Source organism: Oncorhynchus gorbuscha, unplaced genomic scaffold, assembly GCF_021184085.1.
Source record: "Oncorhynchus gorbuscha isolate QuinsamMale2020 ecotype Even-year unplaced genomic scaffold, OgorEven_v1.0 Un_scaffold_3742, whole genome shotgun sequence".
Taxonomy (NCBI): Eukaryota; Metazoa; Chordata; class Actinopteri; order Salmoniformes; family Salmonidae; genus Oncorhynchus; species Oncorhynchus gorbuscha.
This window is the reverse complement of record NW_025747913.1, coordinates 11,505-37,500: the sequence shown is the minus strand read 5'-3', so window position 1 is coordinate 37,500 and position 25,996 is coordinate 11,505. Positions and strand designations below refer to the sequence as shown.

The 25,996-nt window shown below is 47.4% G+C and overlaps 1 protein-coding gene across 2 annotated transcripts in view; it reads left to right on the top strand.

The window, feature by feature from the left end:
* The window catches only part of LOC124028090 (lysyl oxidase homolog 4-like), a 33,303-nt gene that overhangs the window by 153 nt on the left and 7,154 nt on the right, over positions 1 to 25,996 (top strand). The window contains exons 2-8 of one of the 2 annotated variants that reach the window (XR_006837549.1): positions 1,427 to 1,594; positions 2,453 to 2,615; positions 3,372 to 3,615; positions 4,900 to 5,015; positions 16,366 to 16,502; positions 22,624 to 22,735; positions 23,542 to 23,986. Coding sequence is in view for 1 of the 2 variants with exons in the window: in XM_046340242.1 (XP_046196198.1) it covers positions 1,427 to 1,594; positions 2,453 to 2,615; positions 3,372 to 3,615; positions 4,900 to 5,015; positions 16,366 to 16,502; positions 22,624 to 22,735; positions 23,542 to 23,612 (1,011 nt within the window). In the remaining variant the exon portion in view is untranslated. Of the gene's footprint in view, positions 1 to 1,426; positions 1,595 to 2,452; positions 2,616 to 3,371; positions 3,616 to 4,899; positions 5,016 to 16,365; positions 16,503 to 22,623; positions 22,736 to 23,541; positions 25,050 to 25,996 lie in introns of those variants that run through there. The other variant, XM_046340242.1, reaches the window with a different exon arrangement.

Here is a 25,996-nt window from a genome sequence, read left to right as displayed (position 1 = left end):
AGATACACACTGAGACAGAGATACACACTGAGACAGAGATACACACTGAGACAGAGATACACACTGAGACAGAGATACACACTGGGCTGGAGACCACGGTGAGATACACACTGAGACAGAGATACACACTGAGACAGAGATACACACTGAGACAGAGATACACACTGGGCTGGAGACCACGGTGAGATACACACTGAGACAGAGATACACACTGAGACAGAGATACACACTGGGACAGAGATACACACTGAGACAGAGATACACACTGGGCTGGAGACCACGGTGAGATACACACTGAGACAGAGATACACACTGAGACAGAGATACACACTGAGACAGAGATACACACTGAGACAGAGATACACACTGAGACAGAGATACACACTGGGCTGGAGACCACGGTGAGATACACACTGAGACAGAGATACACACTGAGACAGAGATACACACTGAGACAGAGATACACACTGGGCTGGAGACCACGGTGAGATACACACTGAGACAGAGATACACACTGAGACAGAGATACACACTGAGACAGAGATACACACTGAGACAGAGATACACACTGAGACAGAGATACACACTGAGACAGAGATACACACTGAGACAGAGATACACACTGAGACAGAGATACACACTGAGACAGAGATACACACTGAGACAGAGATACACACTGGGCTGGAGACCACGGTGAGATACACACTGAGACAGAGATACACACTGAGACAGAGATACACACTGAGACAGAGATACACACTGGGCTGGAGACCACGGTGAGATACACACTGAGACAGAGATACACACTGAGACAGAGATACACACTGGGCTGGAGACCACGGTGAGATACACACTGAGACAGAGATACACACTGAGACAGAGATACCAGAGATACACACTGAGACAGAGATACACACTGAGACAGACACACACACTGAGACAGACACACACACTGAGACAGAGATACACACTGAGACAGAGATACACACTGAGACAGACACACACACACACACACACACACACACACACACACACACACACACACACACACACACACACACACACACACACACACACACACACACACACACACACATACACACGCTTACCCATACCCCACACACACACCAGCTGACTCACACAATCATTAAATGCATTCATTAGTGTTTACAAAGTGGTAATAGGAATTTATAGTGTGTATGAAGTGTGTATGAAGTGTGTATGAAGTGTCTATGAAGTGTCTATGAAGTGTGTATGAAGTGTGTATGAAGTGTCTATGAAGTGTCTATGAAGTGTCTATGAAGTGTGTATGAAGTGTCTATGAAGTGTGTATGAAGTGTCTATGAACTGTCTATGAAGTGTCTATGAAGTGTGTATGAAGTGTCTATGAAGTGTGTATGAAGTGTTTCTAACCCCTCTGTGCCAGGTGCGGTTGGCGGGGGGCAGGGAGCCTGCAGAGGGGCGTGTGGAGGTGCTGATGGAGGTGGGAGGGGTACAACGCTGGGGGGCCGTCTGCAGTGAGAACTGGGGCATCAACGAGGCCATGGTGGTGTGCAGACAGCTGGGCTACGGCTTTGCAAACAGAGCTCACCAGGTGATGAACAAAACTAACATGGAGGCACGCAGGTGTACAAACGTGCACACACACACACACACAGGAGGTTGGTGGCACCTTTATTGGGGAGGAGGGGAATCAGTAGAATGGCTTATACATCAAACATGGTTTCCATGGTTTCCTGCTGTTTGATACCAGTCCATTTGCTTCCTTCCTATTATAAGCTGTCCTCCCCTCACCAGCCTCCTGTGGTGCACACACAATTGATCCATTTGTAGAGGGGACACTATTATGATCTGTCCTCCCCTCACCAGCCTCCTGTGGTGCACACATAATTGATCCGTTTGTAGAGGGGACACTATTATGAACCGTCCTCTCCTCACCAGCCTCCTGTGGTGCACACACAATTGATCCGTTTGTAGAGGAGACACTATTGTGATAGGATTTCCCTCCTGGCCTTTTGGTACCTATCTCACTCACTCACTCACTCACTCACTCACTCACTCACTCACTCACTCACTCACTCACTCACTCACTCACTCACTCACTCACTCACTCACTCACTCACTCACTCACTCACTCTCTCTCAGGGTGTGTGTGTGTGTGTGTGTGTGTGTGTGTGTGTGTGTGTGTGTGTGTGTGTGTGTGTGTGTGTGTGTGTGTGTGTGTGTGTGTGTGTGTGTGTGTGTGTGTGTGTGTGTGTGTGTGTGTATTAAAAGCCCATAGGGAGAAAAAGAAAGAAAGAGAGAGTGGAGGAATGTGATAATGACCGTTAATGAAACTATTATGTATAATGGTAATGAGAGGCAGTCATTATCTGAAAAGGATTTGGGTTTGGTCCTGGGACCTACTGACTCAGTTCCAGCCCTCATGGTTCTGTGTGTGTGTGTCCTACAGGAGACGTGGTACTGGCCCGGAGCTCCGGAGGCAGCAGAGGTGGTTCTGACTGGAACCCACTGCATCGGCACAGAGATGTCCATTCAGCAGTGTCGTAGGAACACACAGGTCTATTGTCCCAGGGGAGGAGATGGCAAGGCGGCTGGGGTCACCTGTGTTGAGAGTGAGTTCTTACAACCAGCACACACACACACACGGATGAACGAACTCACACACACACACACACACGGATGAACGAACTCACACACACACACACACACACGGACGAATGAACTCACACACACACACACACAAACAAACACCTGCGCACGATCACGCAAGCACACACACACACACGGACGAACGAACGCACACACACACACACCTGCGCACGATCACGATCACGCAACACACACACACACACACACACACACACACACACACACACACACACACACACACACACACACACACACACACACACACACACACACACACACACACACACACACACACACACAAACACCTGCGCACGATCACGCAAGTACACACACACACACGGACAAACGAACTCACACACACACACGGACGAACGAACGAACTCACACACACACACACAAACAAACACCTGCGCACGATCACGCAAGCACACACACACACACGGACGAACGAACGCACACACACACACACTTGCGCACGAGCACACACACACACACACACACACACACACACACACACACACACACACACACACACACACACACACACACACACACACACACACACACACACACACACACACACACACACACACACACACACACACATCCCCAACAACACCCACATAGACCCTTCCACCTGCTGACCTTTCAACCCTTAACCTCTCACCTTTCAACGCTAACCTCTTACGCCTAACCTCTAACCTCTGACCCCCCACCAGCGGCCCCTGACCTGGTATTAGATGCCCAGTTGGTCCAGGAGACAGCCTACCTGGAGGACCGCCCCTTGCACCTCCTGACCTGTGCCAATGAGGAGAACTGTCTGTCGTCCTCTGCTGCCCGGATGAGCTGGCCTTACGGACACAGACGCCTGCTACGATTCTCCTCACGCATCATGAACATGGGCCGGGCCGACTTCAGACCTAGAGCGACCAGGGAGTCCTGGACCTGGCACCAGTGTCACAGGTACTCAAAAGGGGGGTTGTGGGAGTTTTAATAGACAAGGGTAGTGGGTTGTGGTAGTTGTAGTTTTAAGAGACATGGGTTGTTGGTTGTGGTAGTTGTTGTTTTAAGAGACAAGGGTTGTGAATTATGGTAGATGTAGTTTTAATAGACAAGGGTAGTGGGTTGTTGTAGTTGTAGTTTTAAGAGACATGGGTTGTAGGTTGTGGTAGCTGTAGTTTTAAGAGAGATTGGTTGTGGTTAGTTGTGTTTTGACAAGTGAAGGAGGGTTGGATTGTGGTAGTTGTAGTTTTAAGAGACACGTGTAGGGGGTTGATTGTGGTAGTTGTAGTTTCAAGAGACAAGTGTAGGAGGGTTTGATTTTGGTAGTTGTAGTTTCAAGAGACAAGTGTAGGCGGGTTGATTGTGGTAGTTGTAGTTTTAAAAGACAAGTGTAGGGGGTTGATTGTGGTAGTTTTATGGAGATGATAGGAGGTTGTGGTATAGGCATTTTCAACAAACAAAGAACAGTTATTCTTGACCTGGTTGTCCTTCCTCTGGAACCAACCGTGTCAACAGTCTTGACTGTGACCATTCAAACTTTACTGCTGTGGTTGTGGCTCTGCTGCGGTCGACAGAGTGAGAACAACCTGGTCGCTCTCCTGACCACAGCAGCACCACATCCAACTGACGAACACAGCGTCCTCGGTTCTATTCTGGGAGCGTGAGGTTGTGATAAAGAGGGAACGGTTCCAAACAGATCTGTAACTGTCTCGTATTCTTTTCTATTGTAGTCTATATACACACTCTCTCTCTTTCCCTCCAGCAACGACCTGGGGAATAGTTACAGGGGAGAGGAGGGGGATGAATGAGCCAATTGTCAACTGGGGATTATTAGGTGACTGTGATGGTTTGAGGGCCAGATTGGGATTTTAGCCAGGACACCGGGGTTAACACCCCTACTCTTACGATAAGTGCCATGGGATCTTTAATGACCTCAGAGAGTCAGGACAGCCGTTTAACATCCCATCCGAAAGATGGCACGCTACACAGGGCAGTGTCCCCAATCACTGCCCTGGGGCATTGGGATATTTTTTAGATCAGAGGAAAGAGTGCCTCCTACTGGCCCTCCAACACCACTTTCAGCAGCATCTGGTCTCCCATCCAGGAACTGACCAGGACCAACCCTGCTTAGCTTCAGAAGCAAGCCAGCAGTGGTATGCAGGGTGGTATGCTGCTGGCATATAGCATTAATAGCATTAATAACCTCTGTTTTTCTTCTTCTTCCTCCTCTCCTCTTCCTCACAGGCACTACCACAGCATTGAGGTGTTCACCCATTATGACCTTCTGACCCTGAATGGAACTAAGATCGCTGAGGGTCACAAAGCCAGCTTCTGTCTGGAGGACACCTACTGCCCCGAAGGTATGTCATCTTACCTACTGCCCGACGGTACGTCACCTTACCTACTGCCCGGACGCTATGCCACCTTACCTACTGTCCTGACGCTATGTCACCTTACCTACTGTCCTGACGCTATGTCACCTTACCTACTGTCCTGACGCTATGTCACCTTACCTTCTGTCCTGACGCTATGTCACCTTACCTACTGCCCGACGGTATGTCACCTTACCTACTGCCTGACGGTACGTCACCTTACCTACTGCCCGGACGGTATGCACCTTACCTACTGTCCTGATGCTATGTCACCTTACCTACTGCCCGACGGTACGTCACCTTACCTACTGCCCGGACGGTATGCACCTTACCTACTGTCCTGACGCTATGTCACCTTACCTACTGCCCGGACGGTATGCACCTTACCTACTGTCCTGACGCTATGTCACCTTACCTACTGCCCGACGGTACGTCACCTTACCTACTATCCTGACGCTATGTCACCTTACCTACTGTCCTGACGCTATGTCACCTTATCTACTGTCCTGACACTATGTCACCTTACCTACTGTCCTGACGGTACGTCACCTTTCCTACTGTCCTGATGGTATGTCACTTTACCTACTGTCCTGATGGTATGTCACTTTACCTACTGTCCTGATGCTATGTCACCTTACCTACTGTCCTGACGGCACGTCACCTTACCTACTGTCCTGATGCTATGTCACCTTACCTACTGTCCCGACTGTATGTCACCTTAACTGGTGCCCAAATGGTATGTCACCTTACCTACTGTCCTGACGCTATGTCACCTTACCTACTGTCCTGACGGCACATCACCTTACCTACTGTCCTGACGGTATGTCACCTTTCCTACTGTCCTGATGGTATGTCACCTTACCTACTGTCCTGACGCTATGTCACCTTACCTACTGTCCCGACTGTATGTCACCTTAACTGGTGCCCAAACGGTATGTCACCTTACCTACTGTCCTGATGGTATGTCACCTTACCTACTGTCCTGACGCTATGTCACCTTACCTTCTGTCCTGACGCTATGTCACCTTACCTACTGCCCGACGGTATGTCACCTTACCTACTGCCCGACGCTATGTCAACTTACCTACTGCCTGACGGTGTATGTGCCTTACCTACTGCCCGGACGGTATGCACCTTACCTACTGTCCTGACGCTATGTCACCTTACCTACTGCCCGACGGTACGTCACCTTACCTACTGCCCGGACGGTATGCACCTTACCTACTGTCCTGACGCTATGTCACCTTACCTACTGCCCGGACGGTATGCACCTTACCTACTGTCCTGACGCTATGTCACCTTACCTACTGCCCGACGGTACGTCACCTTACCTACTATCCTGACGCTATGTCACCTTACCTACTGTCCTGACGCTATGTCACCTTATCTACTGTCCTGACACTATGTCACCTTACCTACTGTCCTGACGGTACGTAACCTTTCCTACTGTCCTGATGGTATGTCACTTTACCTACTGTCCTGATGGTATGTCACTTTACCTACTGTCCTGATGCTATGTCACCTTACCTACTGTCCTGACGGCACGTCACCTTACCTACTGTCCTGATGCTATGTCACCTTACCTACTGTCCCGACTGTATGTCACCTTAACTGGTGCCCAAATGGTATGTCACCTTACCTACTGTCCTGACGCTATGTCACCTTACCTACTGTCCTGACGGCACATCACCTTACCTACTGTCCTGACGGTATGTCACCTTTCCTACTGTACTGATGGTATGTCACCTTACCTACTGTCCTGACGCTATGTCACCTTACCTACTGTCCCGACTGTATGTCACCTTAACTGGTGCCCAAACGGTATGTCACCTTACCTACTGTCCTGACGGTATGTCACCTTACCTACTGGCCTGACGCTATGTCACCTTACCTACTGTCATGACGGTATGTCACCTTACCTACTGTCCTGACGCTATGTCACCTTACCTACTGTCCTGATGGTACGTCACCTTACCTTCTGTCCTGACGCTATGTCACCTTACCTAGTGTCCTGACGCTATGTCACCTTACCTACTGTCCTGACGGCACGTCACCTTACCTAGTGTCCTGACACTATGTCACCTTACCTACTGTCCTGATGGTATGTCACCTTACCTAGTGTCCTGACGCTATGTCACCTTACCTACTGTCCTGACGGCACGTCACCTTACCTAGTGTCTTGACACTATGTCACCTTACCTACTGTCCTGATGGTATGTCACCTTACCTACTGTCCTGACGGCACGTCACCTTACCTAGTGTCCTGACACTATGTCACCTTACCTACTGTCCTGATGGTATGTCACTTTACCTACTGCCCTGATGGTATGTCACTTTACCTACTGTCCTGATGCTATGTCACCTTACCTACTGTCCTGACGGCACGTCACCTTATCTACTGTCCTGATGCTATGTCACCTTACCTACTGTCCCGACTGTATGTCACCTTAACTGGTGCCCAAACGGTATGTCACCTTACCTACTGTCTTGACGCTATGTCACCTTACCTGCTGTCCTGACGGCACATCACCTTACCTACTGTCCTGACGGTATGTCACCTTTCCTACTGTCCTGATGGTATGTCACCTTACCTACTGTCCTGACGCTATGTCACCTTACCTACTGTCCCGACTGTATGTCACCTTAACTGGTGCCCAAACGGTATGTCACCTTACCTACTGTCCTGACGGTATGTCACCTTACCTACTGGCCTGACGCTATGTCACCTTACCTACTGTCATGACGGTATGTCACCTTACCTACTGTCCTGACGCTATGTCACCTTACCTACTGTCCTGACGCTATGTCACCTTACCTACTGCCCGACGGTACGTCACCTTACCTACTATCCTGACGCTATGTCACCTTACCTACTGTCCTGACGCTATGTCACCTTATCTACTGTCCTGACACTATGTCACCTTACCTACTGTCCTGACGGTCGTCACCTTTCCTACTGTCCTGATGGTATGTCACTTTACCTACTGTCCTGATGGTATGTCACTTTACCTACTGTCCTGATGCTATGTCCTGACCTACTGTCCTGACTTACCTACTGTCCTGATGCTATGTCACCTTACCTACTGTCCCGACTGTATGTCACCTTAACTGGTGCCCAAATGGTATGTCACCTTACCTACTGTCCTGACGCTATGTCACCTTACCTACTGTCCTGACGGCACATCACCTTACCTACTGTCCTGATGGTATGTCACCTTTCCTACTGTCCTGATGGTATGTCACCTTACCTACTGTCCTGACGCTATGTCACCTTACCTACTGTCCCGACTGTATGTCACCTTAACTGGTGCCCAAACGGTATGTCACCTTACCTACTGTCCTGATGGTATGTCACCTTACCTACTGTCCTGACGCTATGTCACCTTACCTTCTGTCCTGACGCTATGTCACCTTACCTACTGCCCGACGGTATGTCACCTTACCTACTGCCCGACGCTATGTCAACTTACCTACTGCCTGACGGTGTCACCTTACCTACTGCCCGGACGGTATGCACCTTACCTACTGTCCTGACGCTATGTCACCTTACCTACTGCCCGACGGTGTCACCTTACCTACTGCCCGGACGGTATGCACCTTACCTACTGTCCTGACGCTATGTCACCTTACCTACTGCCCGGACGGTATGCACCTTACCTACTGTCCTGACGCTATGTCACCTTACCTACTGCCCGACGGTACGTCACCTTACCTACTATCCTGACGCTATGTCACCTTACCTACTGTCCTGACGCTATGTCACCTTATCTACTGTCCTGACACTATGTCACCTTACCTACTGTCCTGACGGTACGTCACCTTTCCTACTGTCCTGATGGTATGTCACTTTACCTACTGTCCTGATGGTATGTCACTTTACCTACTGTCCTGATGCTATGTCACCTTACCTACTGTCCTGACGGCACGTCACCTTACCTACTGTCCTGATGCTATGTCACCTTACCTACTGTCCCGACTGTATGTCACCTTAACTGGTGCCCAAATGGTATGTCACCTTACCTACTGTCCTGACGCTATGTCACCTTACCTACTGTCCTGACGGCACATCACCTTACCTACTGTCCTGACGGTATGTCACCTTTCCTACTGTACTGATGGTATGTCACCTTACCTACTGTCCTGACGCTATGTCACCTTACCTACTGTCTTGACGTTATGTCACCTTACCTACTGTCCTGACGGTATGTCACCTTTCCTACTGTCCTGATGGTATGTCACTTTACCTACTGTCCTGATGGTATGTCACTTTACCTACTGTCCTGATGCTATGTCACCTTACCTACTGTCCTGACGGCATGTCACCTTACCTACTGTCCTGATGCTATGTCACCTTACCTACTGTCCCGACTGTATGTCACCTTAACTGGTGCCCAAATGGTATGTCACCTTACCTACTGTCCTGACGCTATGTCACCTTACCTACTGTCCTGACGGCACATCACCTTACCTACTGTCCTGACGGTATGTCACCTTTCCTACTGTCCTGATGGTATGTCACCTTACCTACTGTCCTGACGCTATGTCACCTTACCTACTGTCCCGACTGTATGTCACCTTAACTGGTGCCCAAACGGTATGTCACCTTACCTACTGTCCTGATGGTATGTCACCTTACCTACTGTCCTGACGCTATGTCACCTTACCTTCTGTCCTGACGCTATGTCACCTTACCTACGGTATGTCACCTTACCTACTGTATGTCACCTTACCTACTGTCCTGACGGTATGTCACCTTACCTACTGCCCGGACGGTATGCACCTTACCTACTGTCCTGACGCTATGTCACCTTACCTACTGTCCTGACGGTATGTCACCTTACCTACTGTCCTGACGGTATGTCACCTTACCTACTGTCCTGATGGTATGTCACCTTACCTACTGTCCGGACGGTCACCTTACCTTCTGTCCTGATGTCACCTACCTACTGTCCTGACGCTATGTCACCTTACCTACTGTCCTGACGGTATGTCACCTTACCTACTATCCTGACGTATGTCACCTTACCTACTGTCCTGACGTATGTCACCTTACCTACTGTCCTGACACTATGTCACCTTACCTACTGTCCTGACGGTATGTCACCTTTCCTACTGTCCTGATGGTATGTCACTTTACCTACTGTCCTGATGGTATGTCACTTTACCTACTGTCCTGATGCTATGTCACCTTACCTACTGTCCCGACTGTATGTCACCTTAACTGGTGCCCAAATGGTATGTCACCTTACCTACTGTCCTGACGCTATGTCACCTTACCTACTGTCCTGACGGCACATCACCTTACCTACTGTCCTGACGGTATGTCACCTTTCCTACTGTACTGATGGTATGTCACCTTACCTACTGTCCTGACGCTATGTCACCTTACCTACTGTCCCGACTGTATGTCACCTTAACTGGTGCCCAAACGGTATGTCACCTTACCTACTGTCCTGACGGTATGTCACCTTACCTACTGGCCTGACGCTATGTCACCTTACCTACTGTCATGACGGTATGTCACCTTACCTACTGTCCTGACGCTATGTCACCTTACCTACTGTCCTGATGGTACGTCACCTTACCTTTCTGTCCTGACGCTATGTCACCTTACCTAGTGTCCTGACGCTATGTCACCTTACCTACTGTCCTGACGGCACGTCACCTTACCTAGTGTCCTGACACTATGTCACCTTACCTACTGTCCTGATGGTATGTCACCTTACCTAGTGTCCTGACGCTATGTCACCTTACCTACTGTCCTGATGGCACGTCACCTTACCTAGTGTCTTGACACTATGTCACCTTACCTACTGTCCTGATGGTATGTCACCTTACCTACTGTCCTGACGGCACGTCACCTTACCTAGTGTCCTGACACTATGTCACCTTACCTACTGTCCTGATGGTATGTCACTTTACCTACTGCCCTGATGGTATGTCACTTTACCTACTGTCCTGATGCTATGTCACCTTACCTACTGTCCTGACGGCACGTCACCTTATCTACTGTCCTGATGCTATGTCACCTTACCTACTGTCCCGACTGTATGTCACCTTAACTGGTGCCCAAACGGTATGTCACCTTACCTACTGTCTTGACGCTATGTCACCTTACCTGCTGTCCTGACGGCACATCACCTTACCTACTGTCCTGACGGTATGTCACCTTTCCTACTGTCCTGATGGTATGTCACCTTACCTACTGTCCTGACGCTATGTCACCTTACCTACTGTCCCGACTGTATGTCACCTTAACTGGTGCCCAAACGGTATGTCACCTTACCTACTGTCCTGACGGTATGTCACCTTACCTACTGGCCTGACGCTATGTCACCTGTACTGTCATGACGGTATGTCACCTTACCTACTGTCCTGACGCTATGTCACCTTACCTACTGTCCTGATGGTACGTCACCTTACCTTCTGTCCTGACACTATGTCACCTTACCTAGTGTCCTGACGCTATGTCACCTTACCTACTGTCCTGACGGCACATCACCTTACCTAGTGTCCTGACACTATGTCACCTTACCTACTGTCCTGATGGTATGTCACCTTACCTAGTGTCCTGACGCTATGTCACCTTACCTACTGTCCTGACGGCACGTCACCTTACCTAGTGTCCTGACGCTATGTCACCTTACCTACTGTCCTGACGGCACGTCACCTTACCTACTGTCCTGATGGTACTTCACCTTAACTGGTGCCCAAACGGTATGTCACCTTACCTACTGTCCTGACGCTATGTCACCTTACCTACTGTCCTGACGGCACGTCACCTTACCTAGTGTCCTGACGCTATGTCACCTTACCTACTGTGTCTGACGCTATGTCACCTTACCTATGCTGTCCTGACGCTATGTCACCTTACCTACTGTCCTGATGCTATGTCACCTTACCTAGTGTCCTGACGCTATGTCACCTTACCTAGTGTCCTGACGCTATGTCACCTTACCTAGTGTCCTGACGCTATGTCACCTTACCTAGTGTCCTGACGCTATGTCACCTTACCTACTGTCCTGACGCTATGTCACCTTACCTACTGTCCTGACGCTACGTCACCTTACCTAGTGTCCTGACGCTATGTCACCTTACCTACTGTCCTGACGGCACGTCACCTTACCTAGTGTCCTGACGCTACGTCACCTTACCTACTGTCCTGATGATACGTCACCTTATCTGGTGCCCAAACGGTATGTCACCTTACCTACTGTCCTGACGCTATGTCACCTTACCTACTGTCCTGACGGCACGTCACCTTACCTACTGTCCTGACGCTATGTCACCTTACCTACTGTCCTGATGGTATGTCACCTTACCTACTGTCCTGACGCTATGTCACCTTACCTACTGTCCTGACGGCACGTCACCTTACCTAGTGTCCTAACGCTATGTCACCTTACCTACTGTCCTGACGCTGTGTCACCTTACCTAGTGCCCTGATCGTACGTCACCTAACCTACTGTCCCGACGGTATGCCACCTTACCTACTGTCATGACGCTATGTCACCTTACCTACTGTCTTGACGCTATGTCACCTTACCTACTGTCTTGACGCTATGTCACCTTACCTACTGTCCTGACGCTATGTCACCTTACCAACAGTCCTGACGCTATGTCACCTAACCTACTGTCCTGATGCTATGTCACCTTACCTACTGTCCTGACGGTATGTCACCTTACCTACTGTCCTGACGCTATGTCACCTTACCTACTGTCCTGACGCTATGTCACCTTACCTACTGTCCTGACGCTATGTCACCTTACCTACTGTCCTGACGCTATGTCACCTTACCTACTGTCCTGACGCTATGTCACCTTACCTACTGTCCTGACGGCATGTCACCTTACCTAGTGTCCTGACGCTATGTCACCTTACCTACTGTCCTGACGCTATGTCACCTTACCTATTGTCCTGACGCTATGTCACCTTAACTGGTGCCCAAACGTTATGTCACCTTACCTACTGTCCTGACGCTATGTCACTTACCTACTGTCCTGACGGTATGTCACCTTACCTACTGTCCTGACGCTATGTCACCTTACCTACTGTCCTGACGCTATGTCACCTTACCTATTGTCCTGACGCTATGTCACCTTACCTACTGTCCTGATGGTATGTCACCTTACCTACTGTCCTGACGCTATGTCACCTTAGCTACTGTCCTGACGGCACGTCACCTTACCTAGTGCCCTGATGGTATGTCACCTTACCTACTGTCTTGACGCTATGTCACCTTACCTACTGTCCTGACGCTATGTCACCTTACCTACTGTCCTGACGCTATGTCACCTTACCTACTGTCCTGACGCTATGTCACCTTACCTACTGTCCTGACGCTATGTCACCTTACCTACTGTCCTGACGCTATGTCACCTCACCTGACGGCACTAGTCCTGACGCTATGTCACCTTACCTACTGTCCTGACGCTATGTCACCTTACCTATTGTCCTGACGCTATGTCACCTTAACTGGTGCCCAAACGGTATGTCACCTTACCTACTGTTCTGACGCTATGTCACTTACCTACTGTCCTGACGGTATGTCACCTTACCTACTGTCCTGACGCTATGTCACCTTACCTATTGTCCTGACGCTATGTCACCTGTCCTGATGGTATGTCACCTTACCTACTGTCCTGACGCTATGTCACCTTACCTACTGTCCTGACGGCACGTCACCTTACCTAGTGCCCTGATGGTATGTCACCTTACCTACTGTCTTGACGCTATGTCACCTTACCTACTGTCCTGACGGCACGTCACCTTACCTACTGTCCTGACGCTTGTCACCTACCTGTCCTGATGGTATGTCACCTTACCTACTGTCCTGACGCTATGTCACCTTACCTACTGTCCTGACGGCACGTCACCTTACCTAGTGCCCTGATGGTATGTCACCTTACCTACTGTCTTGACGTTATGTCACCTTACCTACTGTCCTGACGCTATGTCACCTTACCTACTGTCCTGATGGTACGTCACTTTACCTACTGTCTTGACGCTATGTCACCTTACCTACTGTCCTGACGCTATGTCACCTTACCTACTGTCCTGATGGTACGTCACCTTACCTACTGTCCTGACGCTATGTCATCTTACCTACTGTCTTGACGCTATGTCACCTTACCTACTGTCCTGACGCTATGTCACCTTACCTACTGTCCCGACTATATGTCACCTTAACTGGTGCCCAAACGGTATGTCACCTTACCTACTGTCCTGACGCTATGTCACCTTACCTACTGTCCTGACGCTATGTCACCTTACCTACTGTCCTGACGGTATGTCACCTTACCTACTGCTCTGACGGTATGTCACCTTACCTACTGTCCTGACGGTATGTCACCTTACCTACTGTCCTGACGCTATGTCACCTTACCTACTGTCCTGACGCTATGTCACCTTACCTACTGTCCTGACGGTATGTCACCTTACCTACTGCTCTGACGCTATGTCACCTTACCTACTGTCCTGACGCTATGTCACCTTACCTACTGTCCTGACGCTATGTCACCTTACCTACTGTCCTGACGGCACGTCACCTTACCTAGTGCCCTGATGGTATGTCACCTTACCTACTGTCTTGACGTTATGTCACCTTACCTACTGTCCTGACGCTATGTCACCTTACCTACTGTCCTGATGGTACGTCACTTTACCTACTGTCTTGACGCTATGTCACCTTACCTACTGTCCTGACGCTATGTCACCTTACCTACTGTCCTGATGGTACGTCACCTTACCTACTGTCCTGACGCTATGTCATCTTACCTACTGTCTTGACGCTATGTCACCTTACCTACTGTCCTGACGCTATGTCACCTTACCTACTGTCCCGACTATATGTCACCTTAACTGGTGCCCAAACGGTATGTCACCTTACCTACTGTCCTGACGCTATGTCACCTTACCTACTGTCCTGACGCTATGTCACCTTACCTACTGTCCTGACGGTATGTCACCTTACCTACTGCTCTGACGGTATGTCACCTTACCTACTGTCCTGACGGTATGTCACCTTACCTACTGTCCTGACGCTATGTCACCTTACCTACTGTCCTGACGCTATGTCACCTTACCTACTGTCCTGACGGTATGTCACCTTACCTACTGCTCTGACGCTATGTCACCTTACCTACTGTCCTGACGCTATGTCACCTTACCTACTGTCCTGACGCTATGTCACCTTACCTACTGTCCTGACGGCACGTCACCTTACCTAGTGCCCTGATGGTATGTCACCTTACCTACTGTCTTGACGTTATGTCACCTTACCTACTGTCCTGACGCTATGTCACCTTACCTACTGTCCTGATGGTACGTCACTTTACCTACTGTCTTGACGCTATGTCACCTTACCTACTGTCCTGACGCTATGTCACCTTACCTACTGTCCTGATGGTCGTCACCTTACCTACTGTCCTGACGCTATGTCATCTTACCTACTGTCTTGACGCTATGTCACCTTACCTACTGTCCTGACGCTATGTCACCTTACCTACTGTCCCGACTATATGTCACCTTAACTGGTGCCCAAACGGTATGTCACCTTACCTACTGTCCTGACGCTATGTCACCTTACCTACTGTCCTGACGCTATGTCACCTTACCTACTGTCCTGACGGTATGTCACCTTACCTACTGCTCTGACGGTATGTCACCTTACCTACTGTCCTGACGGTATGTCACCTTACCTACTGTCCTGACGCTATGTCACCTTACCTACTGTCCTGATATGTCACCTTACCTACTGTCCTGACGGTATGTCACCTTACCTACTGCTCTGACGCTATGTCACCTTACCTACTGTCCTGACGCTATGTCACCTTACCTACTGTCCTGACGCTATGTCACCTTACCTACTGCCCTGACGGTAAGTCACCTGTTTCACTTATCTTACCTGGCCTAATTTGACCAGTCCCTGGCTTTCCCCTATCCTAACCCTAAACAGTCCACGAGTCCCCCATGCATTTCACACCTATCTCACCTGTCACAGATCCTCACCTCAAGATCTCTCACTGATCTCTCATCTCTCACCAGATCTCTCACCTGTCACCAGATCTCTCACCTGTCACTAGATCTCTCACCTGTCACTAGATCTCTCACCTGTCAATAGATATCTCACCTGTCACTAGATCTCTCACCTGTCACTAGATCTCTCACCTGTCACGAGATCTCTGACCTGTCACTAGATCTCTCACCTGTCAATAGATCTCTCACATGACAATCGATCTCTCACTTGTCAATAGACTTTAATTGGAGCTTATCCAAATCTTCAACTTGATCAGTCACCGTCAACTACACTTACTGTGTTTCCATGGCAACATGCAGGTATGCAGAAGCGCTACTCGTGCTACAACATGGGAGAGCAGGGTATCCAGGTAGGTTGCTGGGATACGTATCGCCATGACATCGACTGTCAGTGGATCGACATCACAGACATCAGCCCCGGGGAGTACATCTTTCAGGTTAGAAAACATGCACGCACGCACACACACACACACACACACATACACACACACACGCACACGCACACGCACACGCACACGCACACGCACACACACACACACACATTCGCACGCTCACGCATTCGCACGCACACACATACACAGACATACACACAAGCTTTATCAATGGATCAACGGCCTCTTAACTTTTGCATGGAATACTTTTAAGAAAAGAAACCAAATGTTGCTCTGCGTTTTAGTTTTTGGAAGAGGAATACTAAGTGTTGGCTCCAGTAACCGTGGAGACCAGCAGGAAGAGATGAAGAGCTGTGATACAGACTAGAACTGGAGCATAAATGGGTCTTGGCTCCGTCTGCACGTGCCGGTCCAGCTGGTTCACGTGCTTGGAGGTAGTTTGAGTGAAAGTGTGGGTTTAAAATAGAGGGATGTATTGAACCTGTGTTTAAGGGGAGTGATAACCTGCCATTAGTAGAACCGTTCAGAGAAAGGCTTGGCTCAGTGACAGGGAAACTGTGTCAGCACATTACCACTGATGAGAGAGTCTCACACACCAGGCACCCCTGGTTCAAGGAGGAGGGGGAGGGGGCTCACATACTCACTCTGGAACGGAGAGCGAGAGAGAGAGAGAGACAGAGAGAGAGAGAGGGAGAGAGAGAGAGAGAGAGGGAGAGAGAGAGAGATAAAGAGAGAGAGAGAGAGAGAGAGAGAGAGAGAGAGAGAGAGAGAGAGAGAGAGAGAGAGAGAGAGAGAGAGAGAGAGAGAGAGAGAGAGAGGGAGAGAGAGAGACAGAGAGAGAGGGAGGAGAGAGAGATACAGAGAGAGAGAGAGGGAGAGAGAGATACAGAGAGAGAGAGGGTACAGAGAGAGAGAGAGGTACAGAGAAACAACCTGTAGAAGGGACAGAGAAGGACACCAGCAGATTTCATTCTATCTTTCTTTATCTAATTTCTGTTTTTCTAGTTGGTCATCAGATGACTCAAATAACATTGTTTGCTTGTGAATTCTCTAAGATTCTGTTCAATTCTATAAGATTCCATTCTGAAGCTTCTGATGTGACATCACAAAGCCTATATCACGTCACCCTGCGTCCTTCCCTCTGTTCCACTCCAACCCCTTCCATAAGGACTCTCTGATTGGGTCCTCTGTGTGAGTAACCCACCACAATGTTTACCACACGCCCCCGGCCCCACCACACATCACATCATTTCTCATCAGCCTATAGCAGAGAGATGAAAGGGATTTGTTTAGACAGCAGGGAGTGGCCCGTCCATCCATCCTCCAACCCATCGCTCCTACAGGGGCCTGTCTGTATGTGGTCTATCTGCACTGGTCGGGCTGGGCTGTAACACTCAGACATGCCTTCTGGGAATATCATCTGACACACTCGTCATGTCATAAAGTTGGGAGATCAAACGGAGGCCGGCGAGACGACTGTTGCCCCAGCCTGCCGCGTCGTTATGTGGTTGCCAAGGAAACCCTTTATTCAACAGTAGTTAAGTTGACAATAAAGTGTGTGTGAGCGAGGGAGTGTGTCTGTATGTCTGTGTGTCTGTGTGTGTGTGTGTGTGTGTGTGTGTGTGTGTGTGTGTGTGTGTGTGTGTGTGTGTGTGTGTGTGTGTGTGTGTGTGTGTGTGTGTGTGTGTGTGTGTGTGTGTGTGTGTGTGTGTGTGTGTGTGTGTGTGTGTGTGTGTGTGTGTGTGTGTGTGTGTGCGTGCATGCCTGTGTATCTGCATGCGTTTGTGTGTTTTATGCTAACTCAGTTGTGGGGTGACGGGGGCCATATTTAGGCACGTACACCCCACTGTCTCTGTCTCTGATTGACATCCACCCCACTGTCTCTGTCTCTGATTGACATCCACCCCACGGTCTCTGATTGACATCCACCCCACGGTCTCTGATTGACATCCACCCCACAGTCTCTGTCTCTGATTGACATCCACCCCACTGTCACGGTCTCTGATTGACATCCACCCCACTGTCTCTGTCTCTGATTGACATCCACCCCACGGTCTCTGATTGACATCCACCCCACTGTCTCTGTCTCTGATTGACATCCACCCCACTGTCACGGTCTCTGATTGACATCCACCCCACTGTCTCTGTCTCTGATTGACATCCACCCCACTGTCTCTGTCTCTGATTGACATCCACCCCACTGTCACGGTCTCTGATTGACATCCACCCCACGGTCTCTGATTGACATCCACCCCACTGTCACGGTCTCTGATTGACATCCACCCCACTATCTCTGATTGACATCCACCCCACTGTCTCTGATTGACATCCACCCCACTGTCACGGTCTCTGATTGACATCCACCCCACTATCTCTGATTGACATCCACCCCACTGTCTCTGATTGACATCCACCCCACTGTCATGGTCTCTGATTGACATCCACCCCACTGTCACGGTCTCTGATTGACATCCACCCCACTGTCTCTGTCTCTGATTGACATCCACCCCACTGTCTCTGTCTGATTGACATCCACCCCACTGTCACGTCTCTGATTGACATCCACCCCACTGTCACGGTCTCTGATTGACATCCACCCCACGGTCTCTGATTGACATCCACCCCACGGTCTCTGATTGACATCCACCCCACTGTCTCTGTCTCTGATTGACATCCACCCCACTGTCACGGTCTCTGATTGACATCCACCCCACGGTCTCTGATTGACATCCACCCCACTGTCACGGTCTCTGATTGACATCCACCCCACGGTCTCTGATTGACATCCACCCCACTGTCACGGTCTCTGATTGACATCCACCCCACTGTCACTATCTCTGATTGACATCCACCCCACTGATTGACATCCACCCCACGGTCTCTGATTGACATCCACCCCACTGTCACGGTCTCTGATTGACATCCACCCCACTGTCACGGTCTCTGATTGACATCCACCCCACTATCTCTGATTGACATCCACCCCACTGTCACGATCTCTGATTGACATCCACCTCACTGTCTCTGATTGACATCCACCCCACGGTCTCTGATTGACATCCACCCCACGGTCTCTGATTGACATCCACCCCACTGTCACTGTCACGATCTCTGATTGCACTTAATTTAAAAATCAGTCACCCAACACTGCTGGCCTCGGACCACACACACCCAGGCACACACACACACACACACACACACAGACACACACACGCCCAAGCACACACAGACTTAGGAATAGCGAAGAACACAATGATATTAGCAGGAACCTTCATAACCTATCTAACATTACTGCATGAAAGCTTGTAAAAGAGCTTGTATTGTGGCCAAGTTAATATGATTCTGTTTAAACAGGGCATATAGCCAAGTTAATATGATTCTGTTTTAAACAGGGCATATAGCCAAGTTAATATGATTCTGTTTTAAACAGGGCATATAGCCAAGTTCATATGATTCTGTTTTAAACAGGGCATATAGCCAAGTTCATATGATTCTGTTTTAAACAGGGCATATAGCCAAGTTCATATGATTCTGTTTTAAACAGGGCATATAGCCAAGTTCATATGATTCTGTTTTAAACAGGGCATATAGCCAAGTTCATATGATTCTGTTTTAAACAGGGCATATAGCCAAGTTAATATGATTCTGTTTAAACAGGGCATATAGCCAAGTTAATATGATTCTGTTTTAAACAGGGCATATAGCCAAGTTCATATGATTCTGTTTTAAACAGGGCATATAGCCAAGTTAACATGATTCTGTTTAAACAGGGCATATAGCCAAGTTCATATGATTCTGTTTTAAACAGGGCATATAGCCAAGTTAATATGATTCTGTTTTAAACAGGGCATATAGCCAAGTTAATATGATTCTGTTTTAAACAGGGCATATAGCCAAGTTCATATGATTCTGTTTTAAACAGGGCATATAGCCAAGTTCATATGATTCTGTTTTAAACAGGGCATATAGCCAAGTTCATATGATTCTGTTTTAAACAGGGCATATAGCCAAGTTCATATGATTCTGTTTTAAACAGGGCATATAGCCAAGTTAACATGATTCTGTTTAAACAGGGCATATAGCCAAGTTCATATGATTCTGTTTTAAACAGGGCATATAGCCAAGTTAATATGATTCTGTTTTAAACAGGGCATATAGCCAAGTTCATATGATTCTGTTTTAAACAGGGCATATAGCCAAGTTCATATGATTCTGTTTTAAACAGGGCATATAGCCAAGTTAACATGATTCTGTTTAAACAGGGCATATAGCCAAGTTCATATGATTCTGTTTTAAACAGGGCATATAGCCAAGTTCATATGATTCTGTTTTAAACAGGGCATATAGCCAAGTTCATATGATTCTGTTTTAAACAGGGCATATAGCCAAGTTCATATGATTCTGTTTTAAACAGGGCATATAGCCAAGTTAACATGATTCTGTTTTAAACAGGGCATATAGCCAAGTTCATATGATTCTGTTTTAAACAGGGCATATAGCCAAGTTCATATGATTCTGTTTTAAACAGGGCATATAGCCAAGTTCATATGATTCTGTTTAAACAGGGCATATAGCCAAGTTAATATGATTCTGTTTTAAACAGGGCATATAGCCAAGTTAATATGATTCTGTTTAAACAGGGCATATAGCCAAGTTAATATGATTCTGTTTAAACAGGGCATATAGCCAAGTTAATATGATTCTGTTTTAAACAGGGCATATAGCCAAGTTAATATGATTCTGTTTAAACAGGGCATATAGCCAAGTTAATATGATTCTGTTTAAACAGGGCATATAGCCAAGTTAATATGATTCTGTTTAAACAGGGCATATAGCCAAGTTAATATGATTCTGTTTAAACAGGGCATATAGCCAAGTTCATATGATTCTGTTTTAAACAGGGCATATAGCCAAGTTAATATGATTCTGTTTAAACAGGGCATATAGCCAAGTTCATATGATTCTGTTTTAAACAGGGCATATAGCCAAGTTAATATGATTCTGTTTAAACAGGGCATATAGCCAAGTTAATATGATTCTGTTTTAAACAGGGCATATAGCCAAGTTAATATGATTCTGTTTAAACAGGGCATATAGCCAAGTTCATATGATTCTGTTTTAAACAGGGCATATAGCCAAGTTAATATGATTCTGTTTAAACAGGGCATATAGCCAAGTTAACATGATACATATAAAATATGTGCTTATAAGCCTTCTAACTTGCCAAGAGAAAATACATAAAGTGCTTGAAACAAATTAGACAGAAAACTAAATAAACATGTTTCATAATTATGAATACTTTTATGATTTATTGTCTTTTAAGATGTATTTATAGTTTTTTTATGGAAAGATAGAGTGTAGAAAATGAAAGAGCTTTATGGAATTGTACTGTCGGTTTTGTCTTTCATGAGGCTGGAAAAGTCACATGTTTTAATGTTTGGGAAACAGAGTGAATGGAAAAACAATGCCAACCAACCCACCATGACTACATCTTAATGATGGGCTGAGAGTTTTAGCGCAACCAAACGTAGTTGTTATCGTCCCCTAACCACACACCGGGTATCGACGTTGCTCTTTTAGGCACAGATCTAGGATCAGCTTACTCTTCCCCAACCTTATCATTTGGAGGACAACCACAAAACTGACCTTAGATCAGTATAGGAACAACATAATCTTACTCCCTGTCCCACTCCGTATAGAAGTTCCCTTAGGCACAGATCTAGGATCAGTTTACCAACACTAAACCCAAACCATTAGGGAGAAAAGTCAAGCTGAACTTGGACCAGTATCTAGGGGCAACTTCCTCTTCCTCTTATAACTCGGTAACCACCCACGTTATTCCACACACACACACACACACCTGACACACACACACACACACCTGACACACACACACACCTGACACACACACACACACACCTGACACACACACACACACACACACACACACACACACACACACACACACACACACACACACACACACACACACACACACACACACACACACACACACACACACACACACACACACACACACACACACACACACACACCTAACACATACACACACACAAACACACCTGACACAAACACACCTGAAACACACATATCTGACACACTCCCCCCTCCCACCCTTCCTTTTGTCCTCTGTCCCTCCCTGCAGGTTGAAGTGAACCCCTCGTTGGACATGGCTGAGTCAGACTTTCAGAACAACGTGATGCGTTGCCGCTGCAAGTACGATGGAGGACGTGTCTTCATGTTCGGCTGCCACGCTGGTGAGGGGGCTGCTTCACTCTGACGAACGACAGGGGTTCCATCCCTCCTTCACCCCGTTACTTCTCTCAGTCTCATATCCACACAAAAATGTTATTCTAATATTTGTCGCTCTCCTCCCTCCCTCCCTCCCTCCCTCCCTCCCTCCCTCCCTCCCCTCCCTCCCTCCCTCCCTCCCTCCCTCTCTCTCTCTCTCTCTCTCTCTCTCTCTCTCTCTCTCTCTCTCTCTCTCTCTCTCTCTCTCTCTCTCTCTACTCTCTCTCTCTCTCTCTCTCTCTCTCTCTACCTCTCTACCTCTCTCCTCTCTCTCTCTCTCTACCTACCTCTCTCCCCCTCTACCTCTCTACCTCTCCCTCTCCATCTACCTCTCACTCTCTCTCTCTCTCTCTCCTCTCTCTCTCTCTCTCTCTCTCTCCTCTTTCCCTCTACCTCTCTCTCCCTCTACCTCTCCCTCTCTCTCTCTCTCTCCCTACCTCTCTCCCTCTACCTCTCTACCTCTCCCTCTCCATCTACCTCTCTCTCTCTCTCTCTCTCTCTCTCTCTCTCTCTCTCTACCTCTCTCTTCTCTCTCTCTCTCTCTCTCTCTCTCTCTCTCTCTCTCTCTCTCTCTCTCTCTCTCTCTCTCTCTCTCTCTCTCTCTCTCTCTCTCTCTCTCTCTCTCTCTCTCTCTCTCTCTCTCTCTCTCTCTCTCTCTCTCTCTCTCTCTCTCTCTCTCTCTCTTATCTCTCTTTATCTCTCTTTATCTCTCTCTCTCTCTCTCTCTCTCTCTCTCTCTCTCTCCCTCTCTCTCTCTCTCTCTCTCTCTCAGGTGATGCATACAGTTCAGAGGTGGAGGATCTGTTTGAGCACCAGCGTCAGATCACCAACAACTTCCTCTAACCAACGGAACAACAGAAGAACCAATGGGAGATCTCCATCCAACAGAACAACGAATGAGAGACTTCAGAACAACCAGTCAACCAATGGGAGTTCTCAGGGCCGAGCTTTGGAACCACAGCTCATCTCAACTTACCCAATCAGTGGAGAGGAGCCGGAGGAGGACAAGGAAGCCTGGGTTGGAATGGACTGTGGGAGGGAGGGGGGAGGAAGGAAGAGGGGAGGGAAGGGGGGAATTGTCAAAGAAAGAATCACCTGAACATCAAGCAGTCATCGCACCTTCCCCATCACTAACCATATCTCTGAGAGAGAGAGAGAGAGAGAGAGAGAGAGAGAGAGAGAGAGAGAGAGAGAGAGAGAGAGAGAGAGAGAGAGAGGTAGAGGGAGAGAGAGAGAGAGTATAGACAGAGACGTATACAGGACTTATGGGTAGTTGTGACACGTTTCTCAGTTGGAATTGGACCATATCAAGCTGTAACGTGTCAGGTGTCACCATGGTAACAGGATTTAGATTAAAGTAGAGATGCTTGTCTTGAAACCAAAAAAATATGAGCATCATGGAGTTATTTACAGATTTGAAATGACGTAAAAACAACAAGATAGTTCCCTAAGATTCAGACATGCTATGGTTATGTAGCACAGGAGGCTGGTGGCATCTTAATTGGGGAGGATGGGCTGATAGTAATGGCTGCAAAGGAATTAAATGGAATGGAATCAAACACATGGTTTCCATGGTTTCCATGTGTTTAATACCATCCCATTCACTCCATTCCAGTCACTATTATGAGCCGTCCTCCCCTCACCAGCCTCCTGTAATATGTAAGAAGGTTACACTAAGGTACATGAGTATAACATGAATGTTTATCAAATCACAAACGGTGTATATTGTATAAGATGGTTGTACCTATTTAGTGACAATGGGGCAAAGCTACCCTGTTTAAAAGGTGCACTCAGTAAGGTGGCATTGTCATACATTCAAAAGATTCAGACCTCAGGCTCTTTACAACATAAATATACACATTAAACACAACATATGTATATATACACATTAGAATACAGAAACACAGTCATGTGAAGCACAAATAAAACCATCACAAATCACAGAGAAAAACTGTCTCATTCATCCACAAATAAAACCCCAATCAATACTTTAAACTGCCCGAACGGCACCAGAACGTCAACATGAAATGGATTTTGAATTTTGTTCCGGCAATACGGTGCATTAAAACCAACAAGCAGATTTACCTGCCGGAGACCAAGTTGACCAAGCCGTCGGTCATTCAGGTGTCTATACTTCAACAGCAAAGACCGTGTAAACAACAAGGGTGTCTTCCTGCTTGCACACATTTTGAATTCTGTTTATGTCTGTGTTTATGTCTGTGTTTATGTCTGTGTTTATATCTGTGTTTATGTCTGTGTTTATGTCTGTGTATATGTCTGTGTTTGTCTGTGTTTATGTCTGTGTTTATGTCTGTGTTTATGTCTGTGTATGTGTCTCTGTTTATGTCTGTGTTTATGTCTGTGTTTATATCTGTGTTTATGTCTGTGTATGTGTCTCTGTTTATGTCTGTGTTTATATCTGTGTTTATGTCTGTGTTTATGTCTGTGTTTATGTCTGTGTTTATGTCTGTGTATATGTCTGTGTATATGTCTGTGTTTATGTCTGTGTATATGTCTGTGTATGTCTGTGTTTATGTCTGTGTTTATGTCTGTGTATGTCTGTGTATGTTATATAGCTGAGCCTTTAAGTTGTCTATATTCTTCTCCATCTCAGTCATGATCTGATAAGATAGTATCACAGACACAAGGAAACGTATGAAATTGGATTCGCATTTATTATTGTATGTTTTTGTCTGTCGAAAGTTCAACTCAAGTCAACTATTTCCGGAGGAGTTTCATACGCACAAAAGGCCGTCATCTTTGTGTGTTTTCTTTCGAAAGACAATCATCTCCGTTGTCCATCTTCCATCAACGGAAGCCCTCCATTGAAAAACCATTGGCTCAAAGCCATAGTTTTCCTCACACAAACTTCCTGTCTGGCCACAGCCTTGGTAATTGATCAGGGCCCAGTTCCCCAAAAGCATCTTGAGGCTAAGTTTATCTTACAACCATAGGATCCTTGAGATGTTTTTAGGAAACCGGGCCTTGGTGGTTTTCTGTCGTCCTCTTGCCTGTTGTCCATCCCATCATCAAATCAGATCCCCCTACTTCCTTTAAAAACTGGCCTTCATGTGCTTTCATATATCTACTTCACAAATGCAGTATTTATGCAATACAAATGCAGTATTTATGCAATACAAATGCAGTATTCGCTGTAAAAAAAAGTGATGTGCTTTTTGTTATATGGAAATTACATTGACAAGTATTTTTCATGGTGCTAACGTTTA